At 33.2% G+C, this 24,604-nt stretch overlaps 1 protein-coding gene across 27 annotated transcripts in view; it reads left to right on the top strand.

Annotated features, from left to right (window-relative positions):
• The window catches only part of BIRC6 (baculoviral IAP repeat containing 6), a 222,397-nt gene that overhangs the window by 155,776 nt on the left and 42,017 nt on the right, over nucleotides 1–24,604 (top strand). For all 27 annotated transcript variants that reach the window (XR_011526608.1, XR_011526609.1, XR_011526610.1 and 24 more), the window contains 3 exons: nucleotides 1,040–1,257; nucleotides 4,750–4,914; nucleotides 5,769–5,937. Coding sequence is in view for 24 of the 27 variants with exons in the window: in XM_070574115.1 (XP_070430216.1) it covers nucleotides 1,040–1,257; nucleotides 4,750–4,914; nucleotides 5,769–5,937 (552 nt within the window). In the remaining 3 variants the exon portion in view is untranslated. The remainder of the gene's footprint in view (nucleotides 1–1,039; nucleotides 1,258–4,749; nucleotides 4,915–5,768; nucleotides 5,938–24,604) is intronic.

Here is a 24,604-nt window from a genome sequence, read left to right as displayed (position 1 = left end):
GAATATTTTTTATATTATTTTAAAATCACGTGCTTTTGATTAGCGGTGGTATCTTTCACATGCCATTTAGAAAGAATACACTGTCAAACCCTGTACAACAAAGTATATTTAATCTAATAAAAGTATAACAATTTATTTGTGGATCCTGTAACTTTGAAGCTATTGAATGTTCAAATTACATACTTTTTCTTTTCTGTTTTCATATTGATGGAATTCTTCCAAAATGTTGACATGATTTTAAGTGTTTTTGTAATTGTTACTAAATTATAGCTTCTACATACTAAATAGTCCTGGTCATTTGGTTTCATATGTAAATGTATATACTAATTTTAGTCAATCAGGAATTTCTAATTACTTGATCTGACTTTTTAATTTAAGCAGATAAAAGGGTAAGAACTATTGTAATTTAGGACTCTATTATGATACAGTAGGTGTAATGCTGAAAAGAAAAGGAAAGAGAATTGCCTTTATGCCATTTCAGACTAATTTTAGTGAGTATGTAATGAATGTTTATTAAAAAGCATAATTCTGATGTCCTTTTCTGCAATAGTTGTCTCATCCACCATTTAGGTAGCGGTGGTTTTATTGGTTTGTTTTTCATTTATTGCTCCTTTCTAGCTAAAACATAATAGAAAACTATATTGCAAACAAAACAAAATAGTTTTAGTCTTTTATTATCTGTTCACGGTTGAAACTACGCCTAAGGCATGCAGTTACTTTCATATTGTTGCAAGAAACTTTTAAAGCTTCTTTTTTAGTTGTTAGGTTTAGTTTAAATTCTAGTTTATATTTTTTGACATAGTCTATAACTATTATCATATGAGTATATTTCAACTTTCTTTTGGAGTTTATATATCTGATGTCTTGCAGAGCTTTTCAAGAAACTCTTATTAGATATTACTATCCTGTTTGTGGTATTTGGGTTGTTTTCTAATGAATAGATAATTTTATATTATATTGTTATTATTAATTTGTGACCCTGTATATTGTTCCTTATTGTGTTTTTAAATGTTAATTTTGAGTTTTCTTTTTAATCTAGGTCATATTCTGCAATCTCCATCAGCCAATGTGCTTCCAACTCTTCCTTTCCATGTCCTTCGTAGCTTGTTTAGCACTACACCTTTGACAACTGACGATGGTGTGCTTCTGAGGCGGATGGCATTGGAAATTGGAGCGCTACATCTCATTCTTGTCTGTCTCTCTGCTCTGAGCCACCATGCCCCACGAGTTCCAAACTCTAGCCTCAATCAAACAGAGGTAGATTCAGTTTTAATTCTTTAGGTTATGAAAAACTAAGTTAAATTTATGGAGTACAGAGTATAATTTTTTCTGAAATAATATATTTCAGAGACTTGTGTGTTTCTTTTCTGCCGCTCAAACAAAGTATATTTAAAAGAGGAAAACTATGAACTAATTGTTGTCTTCTCTGTTAGGCTCTTTCAGAAAACTGTAAGTTAACCTGTCTACTTAAAAAAACACAAAAAAGACAATAGCTTAATAAGCTTTTCCATTTATCAGGATATGCTGATATCCTTTTTCTTTCTTTTCTTGAACTTTAGAGAATCAGACTATGGAATAAGAGGTTCTAGCCAGAACAGTAACACAAGAAAAAAATAACCATTATTTTGATATGATTTGATTGTGTTTATGGAAAACCAAAAATAATTAATGGCAGAAGTAAGTTTAATAAGGATTAAATATTCAGGTTCAATATATAAAAACAAGTTATTTCTGTATACCACTAACAGGTATAAAATGAGCCTTTTAAAGATAATGTTTAGAACAGCATCAAGAATAGAAAATATCTATGACTAAATCTGAAAAATTAGTACAAGACCTGTATTCATAAAATATATTCAATTTTAAAAAGAAATATTTATAATACTTTAGTAAACTGAAGTCTGTGCCCATGCTTCTCTTCCATGGAGTAGAAAATACAACTGTTCAATAATATTTCTTCCCAAATCGATCCTTAAGTTTGATGCTATCATATATCAAAACTTATTAGTAAGCTATGGTATTAGTACAAGGTTAGATAGAAGCCCAGCAAACAAGAGAGACTCAAATCCATGTATATTTGGTTATCTTATATGTGGCAACGGTGACTCTGCAACATAGTGGAGTAAGTATGGTCTTATCAGTAAATGGTCGTGGGATCAGTTAAATATCCATGTGGAACAAAAATGAATCTTTAAACCCGACTGTAACCTGTATGTAAAAGTTAATTCTAACTGGATGACAGATCTAAATTTTTATAATATATACAAACTACAACAATACCCGTTTACAAAAAAAAATTGGTGGTTACCTTTATGATCTTGGAGTAAACAAAGATTTCTTGAATAGGGCATAAAAAAACAACCCATAAGGGAAAAACATTGGAAAAAAGCAAGTACTTTAAAATTAAGAACTTTTTGTCAGAAACACTATTGAAAAGAGTGGAAAGGGAAGCCACAGAATGGGAGACTATATATGTGTATATAAAGAACTTGTCTCCAGAGGGGCCAGCCCCGTGGCCGAGTGATTAAGTACACATGCTCCGCTTCGGCGGCCCAGGGTTTCACCAGTTCAAATCCTGGGCGCAGGCATGGCACCGCTTGTCAAGCCATGCTGAGGTGGCATCCCGCATGCCACATCTGGAATAACTCACAACTGAAAATACACAACTATGTACCAAGGGCCTTTGGGAGAGAAAGGAGAAGTAAAATCTTTTTTAACAAAAAAGATCTCCAGAATCTTTAGAGTGCTTCAAAAATTCCAAAAGGAAATGGTAAACAACCCAGTAGCAAATACGTGAAAGGCTAGAATGAGCACTTCGTAAGAAGAAGCTATCTGAATATCCAGTAAATGTGAAAAGGTGATTTGTTTCTTAGTTACCAGAAAAGTACAGATGAAAACTTTTAATTCATTCTCAGTACACATCCATCAGAATGTCTAAGATTTCAAAAGCCACCATACCAAATATTGTCCCATCATCATTTGTAATAATACAAAGACAGTAGAATAGATAAAATAAATAATGTAGAAACAGTAGAATGAGTAAGTAAATTGTATTCTACTATGTAGTTAAATACTATAAGGTAATGAAAGTAAACAGCTACAGCTAACTATGCCTAATAGCATTAATGAATCTCACAAACACAACTAAAATGCCAGACATAAAGGAAGATATACAGCATGATTTCATTTATATAATGTTTAAAAATTAGACAAAACTTAACTTTAGTGACTAGGTTTTCATGTTTAGGTGGTAAAATTATGAAGAAAAGTAAGAAAGTGATATAAAAATCAGGATTATAACTAGCTTTGTAGAGGAACGAGGGTGTGACAAATAGGAGATGGAATGAGGGCAGTTTCTTGCCTGCAGTGGTTTAATTCTTGACCTGCATGGTTGAATAAGTGTTTGCAGTTCATTGTTTTACATATTTGTTTTGTGTTCTTTCTGGATATGTGTTAAATTTCACACTTAGAAATTTTTTTTTAATTAAAAGCTATTTTTATTAATAATCTTAATTCTACTGGTAAATATATGGTAATGACATTTTCATGATTCATTGAACAGTTTATTTTATAAAATGTTAAAGATGGAATTCCTCAGTCTTAGATCCATAAAACTGTATTGCAGATCAATTTGTGAAAGTATTGTTTGTAAATAATATTCTTCCTTAGAAAATATTCCGATTAAATGAAACAAAAACATTGGTATTATTTGTAGATTACCCTTGAAACTAGTACTTAATTGCAAATGTTTTGAGGGTTCATAATATGTTAAATTTAATGAAAATTCTTTAAAGGAGGATTCTTGTTACAGAATTAAACAAAGATTAATAATAATCAATAATAAAGAATTGACCTTTGCAGCATTTGAGGTTCTGTTATTAAACCAGTGATTCTCAGTCATTTTTTTGTCTCTTTTATATTCACATTTTTAATAATGTCCTCTATTCCCAAACGAGATTTTTCTACATGTCACATTCTAAACAAGAAAGAAATTGAGAATTACTCCTTCTAGAAATAGAGGCAGTCTTGCTTAGTATAATTGAAAACATATAATGACACTATTATAGAATTCTCCTGAGATATGCTTTTACTAGATTCATCCTAAAAGATCTGGCTCATATTCCTATTCCTTTCACTGTTTTCTCTATTTGATTTTAAGTCTTTGACTCTTTTAGGCCCTAAGGTGCCTTACCTCATCTTTCCCTAATATTTTAAAAATTTTAATTATTCTTAAATATAAGCATTTGTTCTCCTGTATTCCCCTTCCCCTAACTCCTGGCAACTACCAGTCTGCATTCTGTCTGTGTATTTACTACTCTAGATATTTCATATAAATGGAATTGTACATGTTACTTTTTGTGTCTGTCTTCTTTGACTTAGCATAATGTTTTTGAGGTTCATCCACATAGCATGTATCAGTACTTCATTACTTCTTATGGCTGAATGATATTCTGTTGTATATATATATATACCACAATTTGATTGTCTGTTCAGCCATTGATGGGCATTTGGGCTGGTTCTACCTTTTGGCTGTTGTAAATAGTCTTGCTGTGTGAGCGTCAGTTTTTACTTCTTTCGATATGAACCTAGGCATGGAGTTGCTGGATCACATAGTAATTCTTTGTTGAATTTTTTGAGGAATCTCCAAACTGTTCTCCCTAGCAGCTGGACTGTTTATATTCGTATTGATAAATATTTTTGAGGATAAATAAAACTAAATAGTTATAAATTTTTATTTTTTGTTAAAAGCCACAGGTATCAAGCTCTCATAATCCTACATCAACAGAAGAACAGCAGCTATATTGGGCCAAAGGGACTGGCTTTGGAACAGGTTCTACAGCTTCTGGATGGGATGTGGAACAGGCCTTAACTAAGCAGAGGCTCGAGGAGGAGCACGTTACCTGTCTTCTGCAGGTATATATTCAAAGTTGATATTCTCAATGATAATGGTTAGATTATTTTTTGTATTTGTACTGACTTGTAAGTATTGATGACTATTCAACTCATCCTCAGCTACTTTTATAAAGCCCATTGTGCTCCCTGCTCTCAGTACATTTAAGATACCACTGGGCAAAGATTGCTCTTCACGACTTGTAGTTCTAAATTTCTTCCTCTCAATTAGCTTATTCACTGAGAGGAAAGTGATAAGGACGAAATTGTCCAGTAACTGGAAAATGTATCATATCTCCCTTCTTCCAGTCATCTTCTCATCTGAAGTGCTATATCTGGACTCTTTAAAAAAAAAGTTATTTATGTCTATCTTTGTTTCTCACATTCTTCTATTACTTTTCTAGGTTCAGGCAAGTTTAACTAGTATAGAAAGTTTTTAATACCATAGAAATGAGAAGAGAGTTTCTTAAAGATTAGCTTTGCTTCCTGCACCAACTAATTGACTAAAATTGCTCAACTGTTTGACCATTATTTTCTGCAATTCTAGAATGACAGGCTCATTCTAAGATTCCATGACCCTCAAAATATGGGTAAACTGAATTTATTCAATAAAGTAAATATCGGAGTTGTTTTAAGCTTTGAAGTTTATGTTCTTAGGTGGCTTGCTTCTATATGTCTGGTTATATGCTGTGCACCATCATGCAAAACACCTCCCTCTCTTGAAAATCTAAGGAAAAGACGTCTTATTTTTAAAACATACATTGCGAAACATTGATTGAGTTGAAAATATATACTCTTGGTAATCAGATTGAATATCAAACATAAAATAAGGGCTTTTAAAGTATGTAAAGCTAAAATCCAACAATTTTTATTTTTAGGTTCTTGCAAGTTATATAAATCCTGTGAGTGGTGTGGTAAATGGAGAAGCTCAGTCATCTCCTGAGAGTAGAGGACAGAACAGTAATGCCCTTCCTTCTGTACTTCTAGAGCTTCTCAGTCAGTCCTGCCTTATCCCAGCCATGTCATCGTATCTACGAAATGATTCAGGTAAATCTCATTGTAATTAGTCCTCTGAAATATTTTTGTGGGTGAATACTTTCATTTACTTATTTTATCATTATCAGTTTAAATAGTAAAGTTCAGTTGAAATATTTAATGTTATTCTTCCCCAGTATACATGTGGGTTTGAATTTCACTGATTTTTTTCTTAAAAATTATTCTGGAAATATTTAGTTCTTTTGGGGACCCCAAGTTGATACTTTATAGACAGCTGTCCTAGAACATAGAATAAAAGTTTTCATTATCCCTTTGTTTTCACCTGTGAAAGTACTTTTTTTTTTTAACAGCCTATAACTGAAAATCATAGGGCAAAAGCTAGCTTCTTCACAGTAGCGTTCTGATCTGAATATGGTTGGTTGAACTTCTGTGCATTTTTAATGTTTTTCTCAAACACTGTAGAATTTCAGACAATAGTAATTTGAAGAAAGGCAGATAGATAAGTCATTCTAGTCCATAGGTACTTGATAATAAAAGTATTAATTTTTACAGACTTAATAAAGACTATCATAGGTACTTACTCTGCCAGTGTACAACTGATTATTGATTGAAACTAGTTTATTATTTCCTTGGTTGTGGAATTATCTTTTAAGAAATGTATTCTTTTCCTAAGTAAGAATAGAAAAGTTATATGTTTTATTTAGAGACTCAGAAACATATAGATATTGGCAAGAAAAACAAGCAGTTAACATCTTTTTCTTTTAGCCAGGATTTTTAGATTTATTTATTTTTTTATTTCAACTCTCTGTTCTACTTCTTATCTCTGCCTTTATTCGTATTCTTACTCATAAGAAGAGATATTTACACATTTACTTGAATTATTGAGGAAGAATAGGGAAGGAAAGTGATAGGAGTGAATCTTGAAGTAGTCTATTTTGGTGCTTGGTAGCAGTTTAAATGCACAGTTAGATGGATGCAGAAGGTACTTGTATGAAGGGATTGCTGTCCCTGTTCTCCACCATCACAGACATTACTGTGCTTCAAAACACCATTTCCCAGTCTGCCTCACACTTCTTCATAAAAATATTGGGATAAGATATGATTTAGGTTGATTTTTGTTTAGATTGACCTGTTTCATCCATCAGATTCATCTTTTTAAAAAAGTAGATGTCAAATGCACAATATATTTTATGATTATGTAAAATATTTGGAGCTGTACACAGTCAGATCTCAGTGCCAAAATTTAATATTAGATTATATGGAAAAATTGAATAGAGATAAGCCTTCTCTGTATCTCCTCCCACATTATTAAAATATTATTTTATTCATCCTTTTACTTTCAAAATACATGGCCTCTCAAAAATTTTAAAATTTCTGTCTTGTTCTGAAATTCAGTCTTTGTGTAACACTGAGCTTTTATCTTTATGGTTCAAGGTCAAAAAGGAAATCCGCTACTATTTACTTTTACTTTTTAAAAATAATCTATTCATGTAGGTGCACTTTCTGCTAAGTATGTTAATAAATAAACTGTGATTTTGGTAGCTATATGGGATCAAAAAGACTTAGATATTGTATCTTGGAACTGTTTTAGAAGTTTAATGTGACAAATTGGAATTTGACCTTTCCTTTGTGACTTACTGTTTTCCTGGAAGAAAGAAACTTCTTGACCAGGGTTTAGATTTACATACTCGAATCTGGTACCTTGTCCACTGGTATAATTTTAATTGATACGTTTATATTGAATGTGGTAAAATTATTTTGAAATAATATTTTAAGACAAATTAATGTAAAATGATTAACTTAAGTAGGTCAGATAATTGGCATCAACACCTGTTAAATGGTGTTTCCAGTGATCAGAGAAAATTATTCTGGAGTTTGGAATATATTCTGATCTCTAGTTTGTGAGAAACAAAGTATCTTATTTAAGTGTGCCCATTTAGAATATTCTAAATATGTTTTTCAGGAAAATATAGCTTAAATACTATATTATTAAACATAAGTTACATATGTAATTATCAGTTTTAGTTCAAATGTTAACTTTTAAGTGGCATTTTAAAATAAGAACAATTTATCTAGTCCAGAATCTTCCTGGAACTTAGTAAAATTCCTATTTTAGAAGATAGCCAGAGTCCATTTCCCAGTTTCGTCATTTGTCTATAGAATATTATTTTTGTCAATTTGGGGGGTACAGTAGGGTAAAGCATCCGGTCCAGAATCTTTTACATTATTTAGTTGTCATATCTCTATTTTCCTTTAATTTGAAACAGTTCCCAGTTTTTCTTTCTTTGATGATATTGACGTTTTACAGAATACAGATCATTTATTTTATAGGATGGTCTAACAAGTTGGTGTTCGAGTGTGAAAGCAGTGCTAATAATTTTGCTTGAGACATTATATTCAAGGTATGGTTTACTTCCATTGCTAGCAGATGATGTAGAAAAACACAAGCCTAATGTAATAGGCTCTTTTGAGAGCTGTAGTAAAATAGCGCATGTTTCCTTCCTATTACGTCTTTTTAAATGACAGGTGAGCAAGACAAGAAAATGTAGAAACATACAGTAGTTTATGCTCTGCTTTTCACTGGTCTACCATTAACTATTGAATATAGTTTCTTATCCCCCTTCCCACTCCCTTTTTGCCCTTCTTTTCTGGCTCCTAATGTCCAATTAGATACTTCATAATCTTCTTTCTTCTCAATTACTGTTAAAGATTGATATGAATACCAGAGTCTGCTCCTCGTTTCTTTTAATAAAACCTTCAAGTTCTCATATTAGAATGCTCACTGTGTGGCAAATTAGCTAAGTCTGTTTTGTTTTGATGAAAGTTTAAAATTTGGCCAAAAAGTTTAAGTGATTAATAATGCTGGCCATACAGATCAATAATAATTGCACATAAAATTGATCTTCACTTTTAGCCGTGACCCTCTTTGTATCACAGGTAAAAAGAGAATGTTGTCCCTTGCAAAAGTATTGCCAGAATAAAGGGAGCATTCAAATTCCTCAGGGGAAAGGATAACCTTTTTTCTATTACTGACTTCTAACAGTTCTGTAGCTGAGACACCAATCCTGTTCTCAGAGAAAGCACTGATTATATTTAGTCATTAAGTAATTCTATAACAACATTTTTACTTGTAGCATAATACTGGCTATACCATTATTTACCCAATTTGTTATTTTTAGATTATTACTTTAACTTATAAAATTAAAAAGTACTGAAGGCTATTATGACTATGTATGTATCTAGAGCTTTATACAGATTTATGATTGTTAGGAGAAAATCCTAATATTTCTTCATTTATGAATTCACTGTGTTTCTAGCAGGAATTTTTAATAGCCCAATAGTAGTTGTCCTACTATAACCTTTTCATAATTAGCCTCTCTTTGGTGGCCTTAAAATGGGTGGAGAAGAACGTTTAAAAGCTTATTATTTGTGAAGGAATGGAGAAGTTTTTGAAGTGTTTGGTTTGATGGCATCATAGCAGCAATATAAGTCTTCATATTTAGCCTAAATTAACCAGATTAGTGAAAGGTTACAGCGTGCTTCTATTTACTTAAAATAGATTAGTGAGTTTGAAGCTTACATAATAGTTCTTTTATGCTAACTAAAAGAAGGACATTTGTTAGTGTTCTTGCTTGGTTTTTGCACATTGGATTAACATGAAATTAGTAACATAACTCTGTTGGCCAACTGTATGTAGCAAACAGTAATTTTTAAAATATGTATTTTTGGATTTTTCTTCAAAAGCTTAATTCAATAAGCTAAGTCTGTAATTGAGAGACTTGTGAGAAAATTTATAAAACAGTAAATTTGAAGCCACAGCTTCAAGGTAGGTAACTGAAACAAGTGAATTATATGTTTGTATTAGGATATTTTATCTCCAGTATCATACTTAATAAGGAGTGATAGGAACTCTAAAAGAGAGAAAGTAGTTATTTTTATGAACAATTTCTTAGGTAGAAAGGAAAATCCTCATAGAATGTGTTCGTTTTGATTTCTCTCACTCACAACATTCTAATGTCCATTTATCATAGTCCTCTTATTTTGAAAACTGCATTGTAAACAAGGATCATTTTTCCTTGAGCCAGTCAGTTGCATTTATGCTTTTTCGTAAGCCTGCAGTTACCCCACTGGCCACTAGGTGGAAACCCTGTTTCATTACTAGAAATACTTCACAAAAATGGATGAATGTGAGAGTTAACAGATAAAATGTTACTTTAGAGTCCCTCACCCTCACCTCATCTCATTCCCATTTTGGAAGATGATGTGTTCCTATTTTCAGAAAACAGCACCACTGGGTACATTAAATTACTTCCCATTAATTTAGTGGAACATGCTGAAAATCCTTTATCATTATAAAATGTCTACCTTTTTAGTGCTGATTTCATAGTAGGGAGGTAAATATCATTTCAGAAAGAGAAATTAGAGTATCCTGTTCAATCCCTGTGTATATACTTCTTAGGAAGGAACAAATGAGTAAAAGGAAATCCAGAGAAATTTATTGTCACCCAGGTTTAACTGTTTAGCAGTAATATGACCATTATTAAACTCACATATTTTTAAATATTAAAGCGAGACATAAATGGATGTTTTCAGTATGGAAGGTACAAATTAGAGAAAAAGCACAGGACTTTTTTTATTGGGAACATTATAAAGTATCTATTAATTTGGCTGGTTGTCTTAGCTAAATGGTGGTACATACTTGCGTTAAAATTTTCTCGTTTTCACTGTATTTGTTTGGTAGTTCCCTAACTAGCTGTAGTGGAACAAAACCCATTATTAAATACTTCATTACACCGTCTTATTTTTCTTACACTGGATTTTGTGTGTTTAAAGTTCTTATTATATCTTATCTTTTGTTATATTCCTCAAAAAGTTAGGATTTAAGTTTAATTTCATGCATATACTATTTGAGAATAAAGTTAATTTTGTCATTATGGCAAATGACTTAATTAAAATATAGCCACATTCTTTAAATCCAGAAGTTATTACTAAAAAGTTACTTCAAAGTAAATGTACAGTTAGAAGTGTGCCCATCTTTCTAGGCCTCAGGGCAGCAAATTCTAGAGGACCTGTTGTTCTCTGAGGGCTTAGAAATTGTATTAGTGCTGTTACACGGAAAGATACTGGTTTATCCACAGAAAATATATGATTTTGTCATTTATGAAAATTATTTTGCTTGTTTTGTTGATACTCATTGCCTGAGAAACAAATAAGTAGAAATTATTGAGCTGTCATAACACATGGTACTTCACTGCATATCCTTATTTATAGTTTTCTTGGTAATAATTCGTTTGAAACTTTTGAGTTGTATTGTATATGCCATTTATTTTCACTGTTTTAATACTGGGTCAGAAATAGGTGAAAGTTTTAAAAGATTATTTTACTGAGTAGAGTTGCATGCCATTTTATCCCAGACTGTGTTATAATATGCTCCAGTTTTCTTGAAAATTAGCTGGAAAGTACAAATAAAATTTGGAACACTTGCCTATATTTAATGTAATTATTTCTACATATGGTTGAAAAATAAGATACTGTCAGGACCTGTCAGCCATTTCATTCTTGGTAAAAGAGTAACAGAGTACCAAAATTTTGAACATGTTAATGGCCACTCATGAGTGTCTCTGGCACATAGTTGCTTGTCAGCAAATATTAGTTCCTTTTGTGTAAAATTCTCATATTTGTCAAAGGCATCCTATGTGAAAATATCTTTGGTATAGAATACATCAGTTTATCTGTTAAATCGTTATACTGGTAAATCTTATGAGGAGGAGAGGTTGCTTAAAGTGAAATTTAGATGGATTGCCAAATGATTTGATTTGTGCTTGTAAAGGTAACATATCTGCAACACTTCGGAGATGCTTTCCTTGATTCTCAGAGTACAGTGGTCTTTCCCCTCCTGTTAGTTGGCAGTGTACCTAATGCTTATATTTTCACTGCTCACATTGCAGTCTGGTTATAGTATAAATTTTCTTAATAAGATTCCACCTAACCAATCTGCCAGATTAACCATAGCTCTCCATTTCTTTTATATAAACAACTCCACCTGTGCCGTATATGTGTGTGTGTGTGTGTGTGTGTGTGTGTGTATAAAGCCTGTAAGAGTTAGTTGTTTTTGGATTTATTTATGCCAGTGGTATTGCCATTACATGATTAAATATTACACAGACTAGATGTTTATATGATAAATCAATGGAATGCTTTTTAAAAGATCCTGTAAAAAAGGAATTGGCTAAAATAGTCATAGAATTAGATTGATATGAGAAACTGTAAAAGGTTTCACGTGTACACACACACACACATTTTTTCCCCCAGTAGAATACCCTTGCAGCTGGGTAGAGCAAGTTGGCCGTGACTTGTATAAAAAATGTTCATACTTTGATCCTCTGCCAGAAATCTTTGACCCTTTGATGTGGGTTTCCGTGTATTTCATTCTTTTTGTCTAGTGGCTGGCTTAAATGCCAGCTTGAGCCAGAATTCAGCATATCTATGATTGACATGAATCTCCAAAACAATTTGTTGGATAAAGCTTGGTGGAGGACTATAAATTCAATAAATTAAATAATGGAAAAATTGAAAGGGAGATGAAAGATTGTTTATGAATTGTTAGATACAGAAGTTATGTTCATCGAAGTATTTGTGTAAAACTCATTGATGTTTCTGTTACAGCACTTACATATGGTGGAATTACTGCTAATTACATATTACATTCATTACTCTACAATAAAACAACTGCTAACTGATATTTTATTAATGGACAAATATTCTTAATGATTTGTGCTCACTTAAGATATCCTTTTAATAATCTCATTTGCAGGGATCTTAACTGCAGAGCCATGTTTTATTTTTAAATGTGTAGTATCAAAGAATAGTTTCTGGTTTATTTATTGAATTGCATTTTAGTGAGAATTTAAGAGTACTCTAGATGAAAAAATTCTGTCTCTGTTACTTTACTGTAGCCAATGTTTATTTCAACCTTTTTAAACTGTATTTTGTTTGAGTGTAATTTCTACAGCTATTGATCTGCTAGAGAAAATATAGAGTTAGGAAGGATTATAACTATAAGAGTCAGGTTTTTAGATCAGTACTAAACAATTGAGCTGCCTTTTGAATAAATTAGTTTACTAGGCAAAACGTATGTGTTAGATGATTATCTTTTAACATACACACATTAACCGTGTTACTTGTAGGGATATTTGTTGCAGATACTTATGTATTAAGTTTTAGTATTCAGTTACTTGAAAGAATTTATAATTTACAGAGAAATAATTTAAGTATCTCTTATTGCTTTGTTTCCGTGTGATATTTCCATGAAATATAAGGTGATTTTATATTTCAAGTTAGGCAAAGTAAGAATGGATACATTCTTTAATTGAAAATTAAGTATTTGAAGAATGAATTTATTTAATTTTCACACTAGATTTTAAGTCTGCTCAACGTTGCATAAACAAATAGTAATATTAGATCGAGTTGAGGTTTTTACACTTTAGGTGAGCCTCTCCTATTTTATGTTACTGAAATTCATCAGAGAAATAAAGTCAGCACATGCTGAAGATTCGTCACAGAACAAGATGCTTTTTCTAGGTAATGTTCATTTTCTGTGTAATCTTACAGTGACAATTGCTTAACTACAAAAAAATCATTATAAAGCATGCCATTTTTGAAGTATTAAATATAAATCCTAAGGAAGACAATGACTTTGAAAATATTCAGTGTTTATTAATGTTGACTAAAGCTTTATTTTCCTGTACATTTTGTTAGTTGTCTTTCCCGTACTGACTAAATTTCCCTTTCCTATATTAGATAGATTATTGGGGGCTTAAAGAAAACATAAATATGTATGTGATTGTAAATAATATATGTTCAATATGTGCTTTTAGAAAAATGTCTGTGGCATTGTTGCTTTTGTGTCTTGTTTACGTTGCCAGATCTCGCATGTTTTCTGGCAGTAAGTCTTTATTGTCCATATTCATGGCTGCACTCGGGAGCAAGGCACTTACCCTGGAATGTGTGTCGTCATCTTCTGGAAATGTACTTTTAAAGGGTAGTCTTAGAAATCATTCTTGTTAGAGCTGGGTTTTGTCCTGAATGCAACCTGTGAGAGTGTGGTACAGATATATACAAAAACCATTACTAAGAGGTTAAGTACTATCCCAATAATGCTTAACATGACCAAGATAGATTCTTCTTTTTCTTCTTTGTCTTCTTGCTTCTTTACGTCTTCTGCTGTAGTGTTGACAGAAGTACCCATTTTCCCAGAAAATCTCTTAGTCTAGAGAAAAAGAAAATTGATTGTGAAACAAATCCCTGGGAAAGGTACCTTTGAACTATATAGAGAAATAGTAAAATAAATTTTCTATACTTGTTTTTCTTGCATAATTTTTCAATGTGCAGTTCTGTTTTACTTTCTTAAGATGGTGGAAAATTATAGAAAATGTGTTTTAGTACAACTTCAAATAATCTGTTAACAGTTGGACAAAATAATAGAAAATATGAAAAGGCACACATTAAATTCTACCGTTTATATATTATGAATTCTAAATTTAGTAGCTATAAATATATCTTTAAATTTTCTACATATATCTAAGCTGACGTATTTAATATGAACTTCAGTTAATGTCTGATATTTATGTATGATCAGTACATATTTTAGCCTAAAACAATGAAGTTACTACATGTCAGAGTTTTAAAATAATTAAAAGAGAAGTATTCCTTACCCTACATTGTGTCAGGAATAAAGTGTTATCAGATATCCTGCTTTAGTCCATAGTAGTGATGAACGAACATTTTCTCTTCATGGAGAGCTTCTGTTTACACTCAGAGAAAAAGAAGTGAACAAAACCTGGACAAGCTTCATATAGAAGGTGGCAAATGTTTTCAATTCTCCCGAAGGGATGGGTCTTCATTACTAGTCCGTGGTAAATTTCAGGGTAACTAGCCAGTGATAAGCCAAACGGTAAATGTGTTCCATTTTTGTCTTAGAATTATTTTTAGCTTTTATACATGCTGAATTGTGTTTCACAAAAGCATGCTAATGTTTATTGTTATTTCTTATGAATTTTCTGTCTGATGAACCTTTGAACTATTCTGTTTCTTTTCAGTCATTTGAATATCCTTTTCCCCGCTGAAATGTTGTAGTTTCAAATACAGAAAATGAGAATTTTCTAATTCTACCTAGTCCTAGTTTCTGTTTGCAAATTAGAAAATTTCTCTTACTATAACAATTAGAGTAATGTCACACACCACTATCTGTAGTTGTTGATGATAATCACAAGGTATTTTTCAAGCATTGCATAATTCAGCAAACAGGCACATCTGAGGATCAGAACGATAGTGACTTTGATTGCATAATAGTAAGCAGTAACATTGAACATGCACTCAGCACTTGCTGAGTAAATAAGGAGCCACAAGCCACTCTTGCAGATATGGCATTGCAAAAATGTTGTGCCTCTGCTCTTTCTTTGTCAGGCTGGTCACATTTAATCCTTCAGTAACAAGAAGTGTGCTGTGTGAAAAGGAACTAAGTTTAAAGATACCTAAGGGTTTTCTGATGAAGCTCTTCATGGCAAAAAACAGGATTAGGGAATTCAAGATCGAAATGATCTCTTTTGTACTCTAACAGACAGGTTTTCTTTAAGAGTTTGTTAACGTTTACTGACTCCTTTTGTTCACTGACCGCCCACCCACATGTGATAGTTTAAAAGTGCGTGCCCGGGGGCTGGCCCCATGGCCGAGTGGTTAAGTTCCCGCGCTTGCTGCAGGCGGCCCATTGTTTCGTTGGTTCGAATCCTCGGCGCAGACGTGGCGCTGCTCTTCAAGCCACGCTGAGGTGACATCCCACATGCCACAACTAGAAGGACCCACAACGGAGAATATACAGCTATGTACTGGGGGGCTTTGGGGAGAAAAATGAAAAAAAAATAAAATCTTAAAACCACAGAGGTGTCATTAAAAAAAAAAATGCGTGCCGGCCGATGGCATAGTAGTTAAGTTGGTGTGCTCTGCTCTGGTGGCCCAAGGTTCATGGGTTCAGATCCCAGGTATGGCCCTATGCACCACTCATTAAGCCATGCTGAGGCGGCATCCCACATGGAGGAACTGGAGGGACCTACAACTAGAATATACAACCATGTACTGGGGGGGCTTTAGGGAGGGAAAAAAAAAGAGAAAGATTGGCAACAGGTGTTAGCTCAGGGCCAATCTTCCTCATAAAAAAACATAGAAAAGAAACTCCAGGAACACTTTTTAAAAAATGCAAATCATAAGAAATGACGCAGCAATGACATTTATTTAAAGTTCCTTGTAAATTGAACCTACGATTTTATGTCTCATGCTGTTAGTACTATTCTCAGTCTCATTGTCCACTACTTACTACCCTGTCTCTACAGCTTTTGCTTTCATCCCTCCCTGATATGAGGAGAATATCTTCTTCTGTTTCCGTAATTTAAGATTTCAGTAGGCTCTTTCCACTGCCAACTTAACTGAATAAAAGAAATACCAATAGAATAAAAGGAAATACCATGTTTCTTATATTTTAGAAGAGCTGTCTTATTTTCTGTAGGCCCATTTATTTCCAGATTGAAAAAAAATTTAAATTGTCAACCATGCCTTTGTTGCAAGTTTGTCGTATCTTTTTTCCCCTTTCTTCCATATTGATAGTTTTAGCATGTTGGACTCTTCTTGGCATTATTCTTATAATGGAGAAGTAGCTCCTCATTTTGTGGTTTTTCCTGTTCTTGATAACTTTGTAACCGTTTAATTATTTTTTAAAAATCAACATCTTGGATCACTTACATTCTTGTATAATTTTACCTAAAATGTTATGATTTTATGTAGTTTACTTTTTTAATTAGTAGACTTTATTTTTTAAAGCAGTTTTAGGTTTACAGAAAATTGAGCAGATAGTACAGAGTTCCCATATACCCCCTTCTCTCTTCCACTCATAATATCCCATTATTCGCGTCTTATGTTAGTGTGGTACATATTACAATTGATGAACTAATATGATACATTATTTTTAACTAAAGTCAGTAGTTTACGTTAGGGTTCACTCTTTGTGTTGTGCAGTTCTGTGGGTTTTGACAAATGCGTAGTGTCATGCCTTCCAACAATACAGTATCATACAGAATAGTTTCATTGTCCTAGGCAATCCTTGTGCTCTACCTATTCATCCCACCCTCCCCCTCTCCCTCCTGAAACCTGTACCAACCACTGATCTTTTTACTGGCTCCATGGTTTTTCCTCTTCCAGAATCATATAGTTGGAATCATACAGTATATAACCTTATCACACTGGCTTCTTCCACCTAGCAATATGCGTTTAAGTTTCCTCCATGTCTTTTTGTGGCTTGATAGCTCATTTCTTTTTATCGTGGAATAATATTCCAATTATATGGATATACCACAGTTAGTTTATCCATCACCTTTGAAGGGCATCTTGACTGCTTCCAGTTTTTTGCAGTTATGAATAAAGCTGGTGTAAACCTTGATGCACAGATTTTTGTGACCATTTTTCTTCCATTGATCTATGTGTCTATTCTTTTGTCAATATTATGTTGTCTTGATTATCATAGCTTTATAGTAACCCCTGAAGTCTGGTCGGATCAGTCCTCTGATGGTGGTGGTTCTTCCTCAGTATTGTCAGCCATTCTGGGTATTTTGCCTTTCTGTATAATTTTGGAATCAGTTGATCAATATCCACAAAATAACTTGAGGTTTTTATTGGGATGATTTATATTCTATTTTTCATTGTATGTTACATGGGACAAGACTGGGAAGAGTAAAATACAGTGCAATATTTTACTAAATGAGTTTATAAAACAATACAAATGGAAATCTTTGGATAACTGGCTATATTTATTTCATTGTAAATTCTAATGTTTCAAATACTTAAATGTAGAAATGGAAGCCATTCAAAACCTCAGTCGGGGGCCAGTCCCATGGCCAAGTGGTTAAGTTCCTGCGCTCGGCTTTGGCAGCCTGAGTTCGCCACTTTGTATCCTGGGCACGGACATGGCACCATCAAGCCATTCTGAGGCAGTATCCTACATAGCACAACCAGAAGGATCCACAACTACAATATACAACTGTGTACTGGGGGGCTTTGGGGAGGAGAAGAAGAAGAAGAAAAGATTGGCAACAGATGTTAACTCAGGTGCCAATCTTAAAAAAAAAAAAAAAATTTCTGTAGAATAGGGAAAGTTTTTCTAAGGCTTTATTCTTTTGCTGGTCCCAGGTTGAAAGAAGTTGAAGGAGTATGCATTTATGTCTGTGTTTACATATATTTGAAAATGAAAACAACATATTAGGGGAAAATATTTATAAAACATATTGTGTTCTTTTCCTCATATGCACAGTAGTGTTATAAAGCAGTTGAAGAAAATAAATATCCCAGAAGAAGAAAGAGCAAATGGTATGTGAATAAGTACTTAACCAAAAAGAAAAAAAATTTTAATAACAGCTTTATTGGGAGATGATTCACTTACCATACTATTCACCCACTTAAAGTGCACATTCAATGATTTTTGACATATTCACAGATATGTACAACCATCACCACAATCAAATTTTAGAACATTTTTATCACTTTAAAAAGAAACCATATAGTACCCTTTAGCTCTCATCCCTCTATTCTCTCATCACTCCTCCAGCCCTGAGCAACCACTAATCTGCTTTTTCTCTATAAATAGAGTTGCCCATTGTGAACATTTCATATAAATGGGATTATATATATAGTCTTTTGTAACTGGCTTCTTTCACTCAGTATAGTGTTTTCAAGGTTCGTTGATATTGTTGCATATATCAGTCCTTAATTCCTTTTTATGATTGAATAATATTCCATTGTGTGGATACCTACCACATTTGCTTATCCATTCATCAGCTGATGGACATTTGAGTTGTTCACACCTTTTGGCTATTGTGAATAATACTTCAGTGAATATGAGTATATAAATATCTATTTTTGTTCCTCCTTTCAATCCCTTTGGATCGTATATACCTAGGAGTGGAAGTGCTGGTTCACATTGTAATGTTATTACCTGACTTTTTAATTACAGCCATGATAGTGGATATGAGATGGTAAGTATCTTGTTGTCGTTTTGATTTGTATTTCCCTGATGACTAATGATGTTGAGCATCTTTTCATGTGTTCGTTGGCTAGTTGTGTGTCTTCTGTAGAGAATTATCTGTTCAGATTCTCTGTCCCATGAGTGGGGTCTGGACAGAAGGAAGCATCTACCTTTTAGCCATACTTACTTGGAACTTAGCCACAACAGCAAGTAGCTGGTGGTAGGATGAGAAATGCTGAAATCTTGCCCCTCCTCAGATGATGATCTTCCAACTTGAGCTAGGAAGAGAGGGAGCCTTGCTTCTATTAGTCTGGAGTGGATTTTCTTTTCTTGCTGAGTGGAGAGTAAGATCTTGATTCAAATACCACAGACTCTTGCTTTTCTGACTGAGTTTTAGTAGGTTTTCTTGAGAAGATGTTTTCTCAGTTTGTTGTATGCTCTTAGGGCTCCTCTTTCCAGAGACCCTAAGTGGTGGTGTCTTTTAAAGAATTTTTATCAGTTTCCTTGGGGAGCAGGTTCACTGAACTCCTTATGCTGTCATGCCAGTGAGAAAAAAAATTGAGGCCTTATAAACCTAGAAAAAAATTTTGTTCTCTTATTAATTAAATATTCTATATCCTTACAGTGGGCTATTTTACATCCATTAATTTCTTGAAAGTAAAAATTCAACACATACCTAAATGTACAGTGTTATGCTTTTCCCTTGTAACATTAGTTTTATTAAATATTAAAATACATAACTTTTTCTTTACCCAAGTATTATATTCACTTTTTAAAAAATTCACAGCCTTGGGGCTGGCCCCGTGGCCGAGTGGTTAAGTTCGCGCGCTCCGCTGCAGGCGGCCCAGTGTTTCGTTGGTTCGAATCCTGGGCGCGGACATGGCACTGCTCATCAGACCACGCTGAGGCAGCGTCCCACATGCCGCAACTAGAAGGACCCACAACGAAGAATATACAACTATGTACTGGGGGGCGTTGGGGAGAAAAAGAAAAAAATAATATCTTTAAAAAAAATAAATAAAAAAAATAAAATAAAAAAATTCACAGCCTTTAAGATCGTATCCAATAAATGGTTGTCTTCCTGCCCCTGTCCTATAGCTAGCCAATTCAGCTCCCTAGAGATAATCAATAGTACTAATTTCTTATATTTTTTTATAGCGATCCTATGTATATATAACAAGTAAATACAAATACATGCTCTCCGTCATCTTTGTCATTGTTTTGTTTTGTTATATGTTTTACCCAAATGGTAATGTACCAGGCAACCATGTTTCTATTCTCTGTTCCTCCCACCCCCAAATTACATACTTTGGAATTTTCTCCAATGCAGCATAAAGCATATCTTCATTTTTGTGACTGCATAATTGATATTTAGTAATTAAAACAACTCCATACTGACAAACATAAATTGATTCTTTGCCTGTTTATAAAGAATGCTGCAGTGACTAATTTTGGTGACCTTCATAATTTTATCTATAAGGTTAATTTTTAGAATTACTAGAATTGCTTATTCAAAAGTTGTGTCAATTTGTTATTTTGACAGATTTTAACTTTTTCTTATAGACGTTATAGCAGTAAGTTGAGCAGCTATTTCCACACACCTTTATAAAAGTTCTATACCAACTTCCTTCCAGCCATACAAACGTATGTAAATTTTATATAGATACACACATTAATTTTGCTGTACCATTTGTGAGACATATGTAACAGACATGTTAACCCTATTACCCCTAAGAATTTCAGGGTTTATTTCCAAAGACAAAGGCAGTCCACTACATAACCAAACTACAGTAATCAAAATCTAAAGATTAAGATTGATACAATACAACCATCTAATCATCTAATCCACCGATACCATTCGTATTTCATCTGTTGTCCCAATCATGTCCCCTATAGCAAAAAAAAATACTGCTTTTTGTCCAAAATTTAATCTAAGATCACATGTTACATTTAGTAACCTCTTTCATCTCCTTCAATCTGGAACATTGCTTAGACTTTTCGTCTTTTGTGACCATGACAATTTAATAAAATCGTTTATTATGGAAAAGTTCAAAGTATGTAAAAGTAGTGATTGTAACATAATGAACCCCCATGAACTCCATCACCCAGCTTCATCAGTGATAAACACATGGACATGCTTTTCATTTATATCCTTACCCAGTTTTTTCTAAACACATATATACACATGGGAGATTATTTTAAAGCAAATCTAAGACATCATTTTATGAGTGCTATAGATAACTTAAGCATCGCCTGAAAGGACAAGGGAGAAAGTAAAAATTAATTTAAAAATAAATTACCTCATGTACCACCATCCAGAAATAGTAATCAGTAACATTTAATGACTATGCATATATAGAGCTAGAAATATAAATAGACAGTTTGGTAATAGAAGAAGATGATAAGACCATAAAAATGTTTGGGACTTAAACAGATTAGCTATTTCTATAAAAATGGAGAGAAGAGAGAAAGGCTGGTGTTGAAACATCAAAGTTTACGTAGCTAAGCCCTTAAAACTTTTATGTGGACTGGAATGAGTAGAAATTCTACAATGCAAGTATTTTGGTCAGTCATCTATTAAGCCAAACAGGCTTTACATGATTTATAAAGAATTTTTGTTTTGTTTTTGCCCAGAGGCTTTCTGCTGTAGGCATTGTTTTTGTTTGTTTGTTTTTTAGGGGTTTTTTTGTGCTGAGGAACATTCATCCTGAGCTAACATCTGTTGCCAATCCTCCCCTTTTTTTTTTTGCATGAGGAAGATTAGCCCTGAGCTAACATCTGTTCCAGTCTTCCTGCATTTTGTATGTGAGTCACTGCCACAGCATGGCTGACAAGTGGTGTAGGTCTGTGCCTGGGATCTGAACCCACAAACCCCAGGCTGCTGAAGTGGACTGTGCCAAACTTAACCACTATGCCATGTGGCCAGCCCTGGGATTTTTTTAGTCAAGTATCATTGTAGATTTTTTTGGTTTCTTTTTCTTATTTGTTCCACTAGATAGTTTCAAAATGGCAAGCATTTGGTCAGTTAATATCTATAGAATTTACTTACTCTTTAAGATGCATTAATTGTAAAATTTGTAATCTTATGGCAAGTAAAATTCAGTTGTAATTGTTTTGATTCTCTGGATCCTTTGCATTTCCATTTACATATTTCAGTCATCTTGTCAATTTCTATTCCCAGTGAAAAGCATATTGGGAATTTGGTTGAAATTGCATTCAATCTGTATATCAATTTGGAGAGAATTGACTTCTTAATAGTATTGAGTCTTCTAGTCTATGAACATTGTATGTCTGTTTGTTTAGATTTCCTTTAATGTCTCTCAGCAGTGCTTTTGTATTCTTGAACTTATGACAAATTTATCCCAGTGTTGGCTTGGTGGCATAGTGGTTAAGTCTGTGTGCTCCACTGTGGTGGCCCAGGGTTCACAGGTTTGGGTCCAAAGTGCAGATCTACACACCGCTCATCAAGCCATGCTGTGGGTGTGTCCCATATACAAAATGAAGGAAGATTGCCACAGATGTAAGCTCGGGGACAATCTTTCTCAAGTGAAAAGGGAAAGATTGACAATGGATGTTAACTCAGGGTCGGTCTTCCTCACTTAAAAAAAAAATCCCAATTTCATTTTTTTGCTATTGTAAATGATACTGTTTTTTAAAAATTCATTTTCCTGTTGTTACTAGTATATAAAAATATAGTTGAATTTAATTTATTCACCTTATATCTTACTACCGTGTGAAACTACTTAGTTTTACTATTCCTTAGGATTTCTGTGTAAATAATCATGCCATGTACATTAAAGACAATTTTATTTCTTCCTTGACCATATGTATGCCTTTTGTTTGTTTCTTTAAAAAAGTATTTTTTATTGTACTGTTGAGATTATGCAGACTTTGTCAGTTTTGGGGAAAAGTATTGAGTCTTTAACCATTAGATATGATGGTTGATCTAGAGTTTTTTTTAGATGCCCAGGTTTATCAGGTTGAGGCACCTTTCTTCTGTTCCTAGTTTGGTTCTAGTTTTATCATAAATGAGTTCTGAATTTTGTTAAATGATTAGTTTAGATCTGCTAAGATGATAATATGGCTTTTCTTTTTTTGTCCGTTAATATGGTGAATTACATTGACTTTTCAAATGTTAGGTCAACCTTGCATTCCTGGAATAAATCTCACTTGGTTGTGATTTATTATCCTTTTTTGTTTCTGTGTTCATGAGCGTTATTGATTTGTAGTTTTCTTTCTTGTGATGTCTTTGTCTCATTTTGGTATACGGTTAATTTTGTCCTCAAAATGAGTTGTTCCTACTTCTTCTGTTTTCTGAAGGAGGTCGTGTAAGATTAATACTATGTAGTTTTTAAATGTTTGATAAAATTTATCTGTGAAGCCGCCTGAAGTTTTTTAATAAAATGTTTTTAGTTAAGAATTCAATTTCCTTAAGTGCACTCGGCTATTCAGATTTTCTTTTCTTTTTTAAAGAACCGATTGGTGTTGGTTTTCTCTGTTTATTTGCTTTGTTTATTATCTGCTTTCCACAGTGAGAGCATAGGAGTGGTTGCCTGAAGCTGGCAAGAGGAGAATGACTAACTACAAAGGGGTGTAAGGAGAAGTTTTTGGGATAATAGAAGTATTCTGTATTTTCGTTTGGGCAGTGATTACCCAGGAGTGTTTATTGTCAGAAGGCATTGAATGCACACTTAAAATTAGTTCATCTTATTGATTGTAAATTATGCCTCTGTAAATTGATTTTAAAAGTTATAAGTAAATCATCTGGAAATGATTTAATGATTTTGCTTGGGTTACTTACAGAGTTTTTTGTAACAAAATGACAGTTAGAAAAGCCTGACACTTTAAGATTCCAAAGAATTAAAATACATAAAAGGCTAAATTTCTCATTTTACCATGTGAATGTAGTAGAAAGCTAAATTTGAGACTTTGCTGTAAAAATATGTTGAAAATATTTTTTTTAAGGTTATGAATTATATAGTATTAAAGCTTAAAAGTGACTAGCACTTTTTAGTGTGCTTTAAGGAAACTGTTATGAGGAATTTCAGGCCATATTAAATTTTTTTCCCAGGCATAAAACACTTTTTCTCTCTCCCTTAGTAAATCATGCTAGTGCTTTTGTCTGAAACTGTGACCTTTGCTTGGCATTATACTTGAGTGGCTAAGGGTCTGGACTTCAGAGCTGGATGACCTGTGTGTGCATCCTGCCGTCTCCACTGCCCTGCTTGTGCAGCCTTGAGCAAGTTCTTCGTTCTTTCTCTGCTTTACTTTCCTCATGTAGAAAATGAAGATAATACTACCTCACAGGGTTGTGAGAATTAAATTAGTTAATATATGTAAAATGGTTAGAACAGCTCCTGGCACTTGTGCTCCCAGTGTTAGCTGCTATTATTATTATCATAATCACTGTTACTACTTACCTTTGAGACAGAAGTAGTATACAGAAAAGTGTGATTTTCTTTGTTTTTAAAGCATCATGATTGTTCCATTAATGTGTAAATTTGTTTTCTTGTAAAGCAGAATCAACAAGAAAATAGTATTAGACTAGAAGTCCAGAGATTTCAGTGGTTTTCTGAGTCCTTTATTGGGTGCTTAGGAAACAAATTTTACTGCATTGGTGTTAGTTACCTGTGATTAAAGGTATTATTAAGTTTT

The sequence above is a fragment of the Equus przewalskii genome, chromosome 14 (assembly GCF_037783145.1).
Source record: "Equus przewalskii isolate Varuska chromosome 14, EquPr2, whole genome shotgun sequence".
Taxonomy (NCBI): domain Eukaryota; kingdom Metazoa; phylum Chordata; class Mammalia; order Perissodactyla; family Equidae; genus Equus; species Equus przewalskii.
Note: the sequence above shows the minus strand (reverse complement) of the source record. Positions and strands in the feature narration are given on the sequence as shown.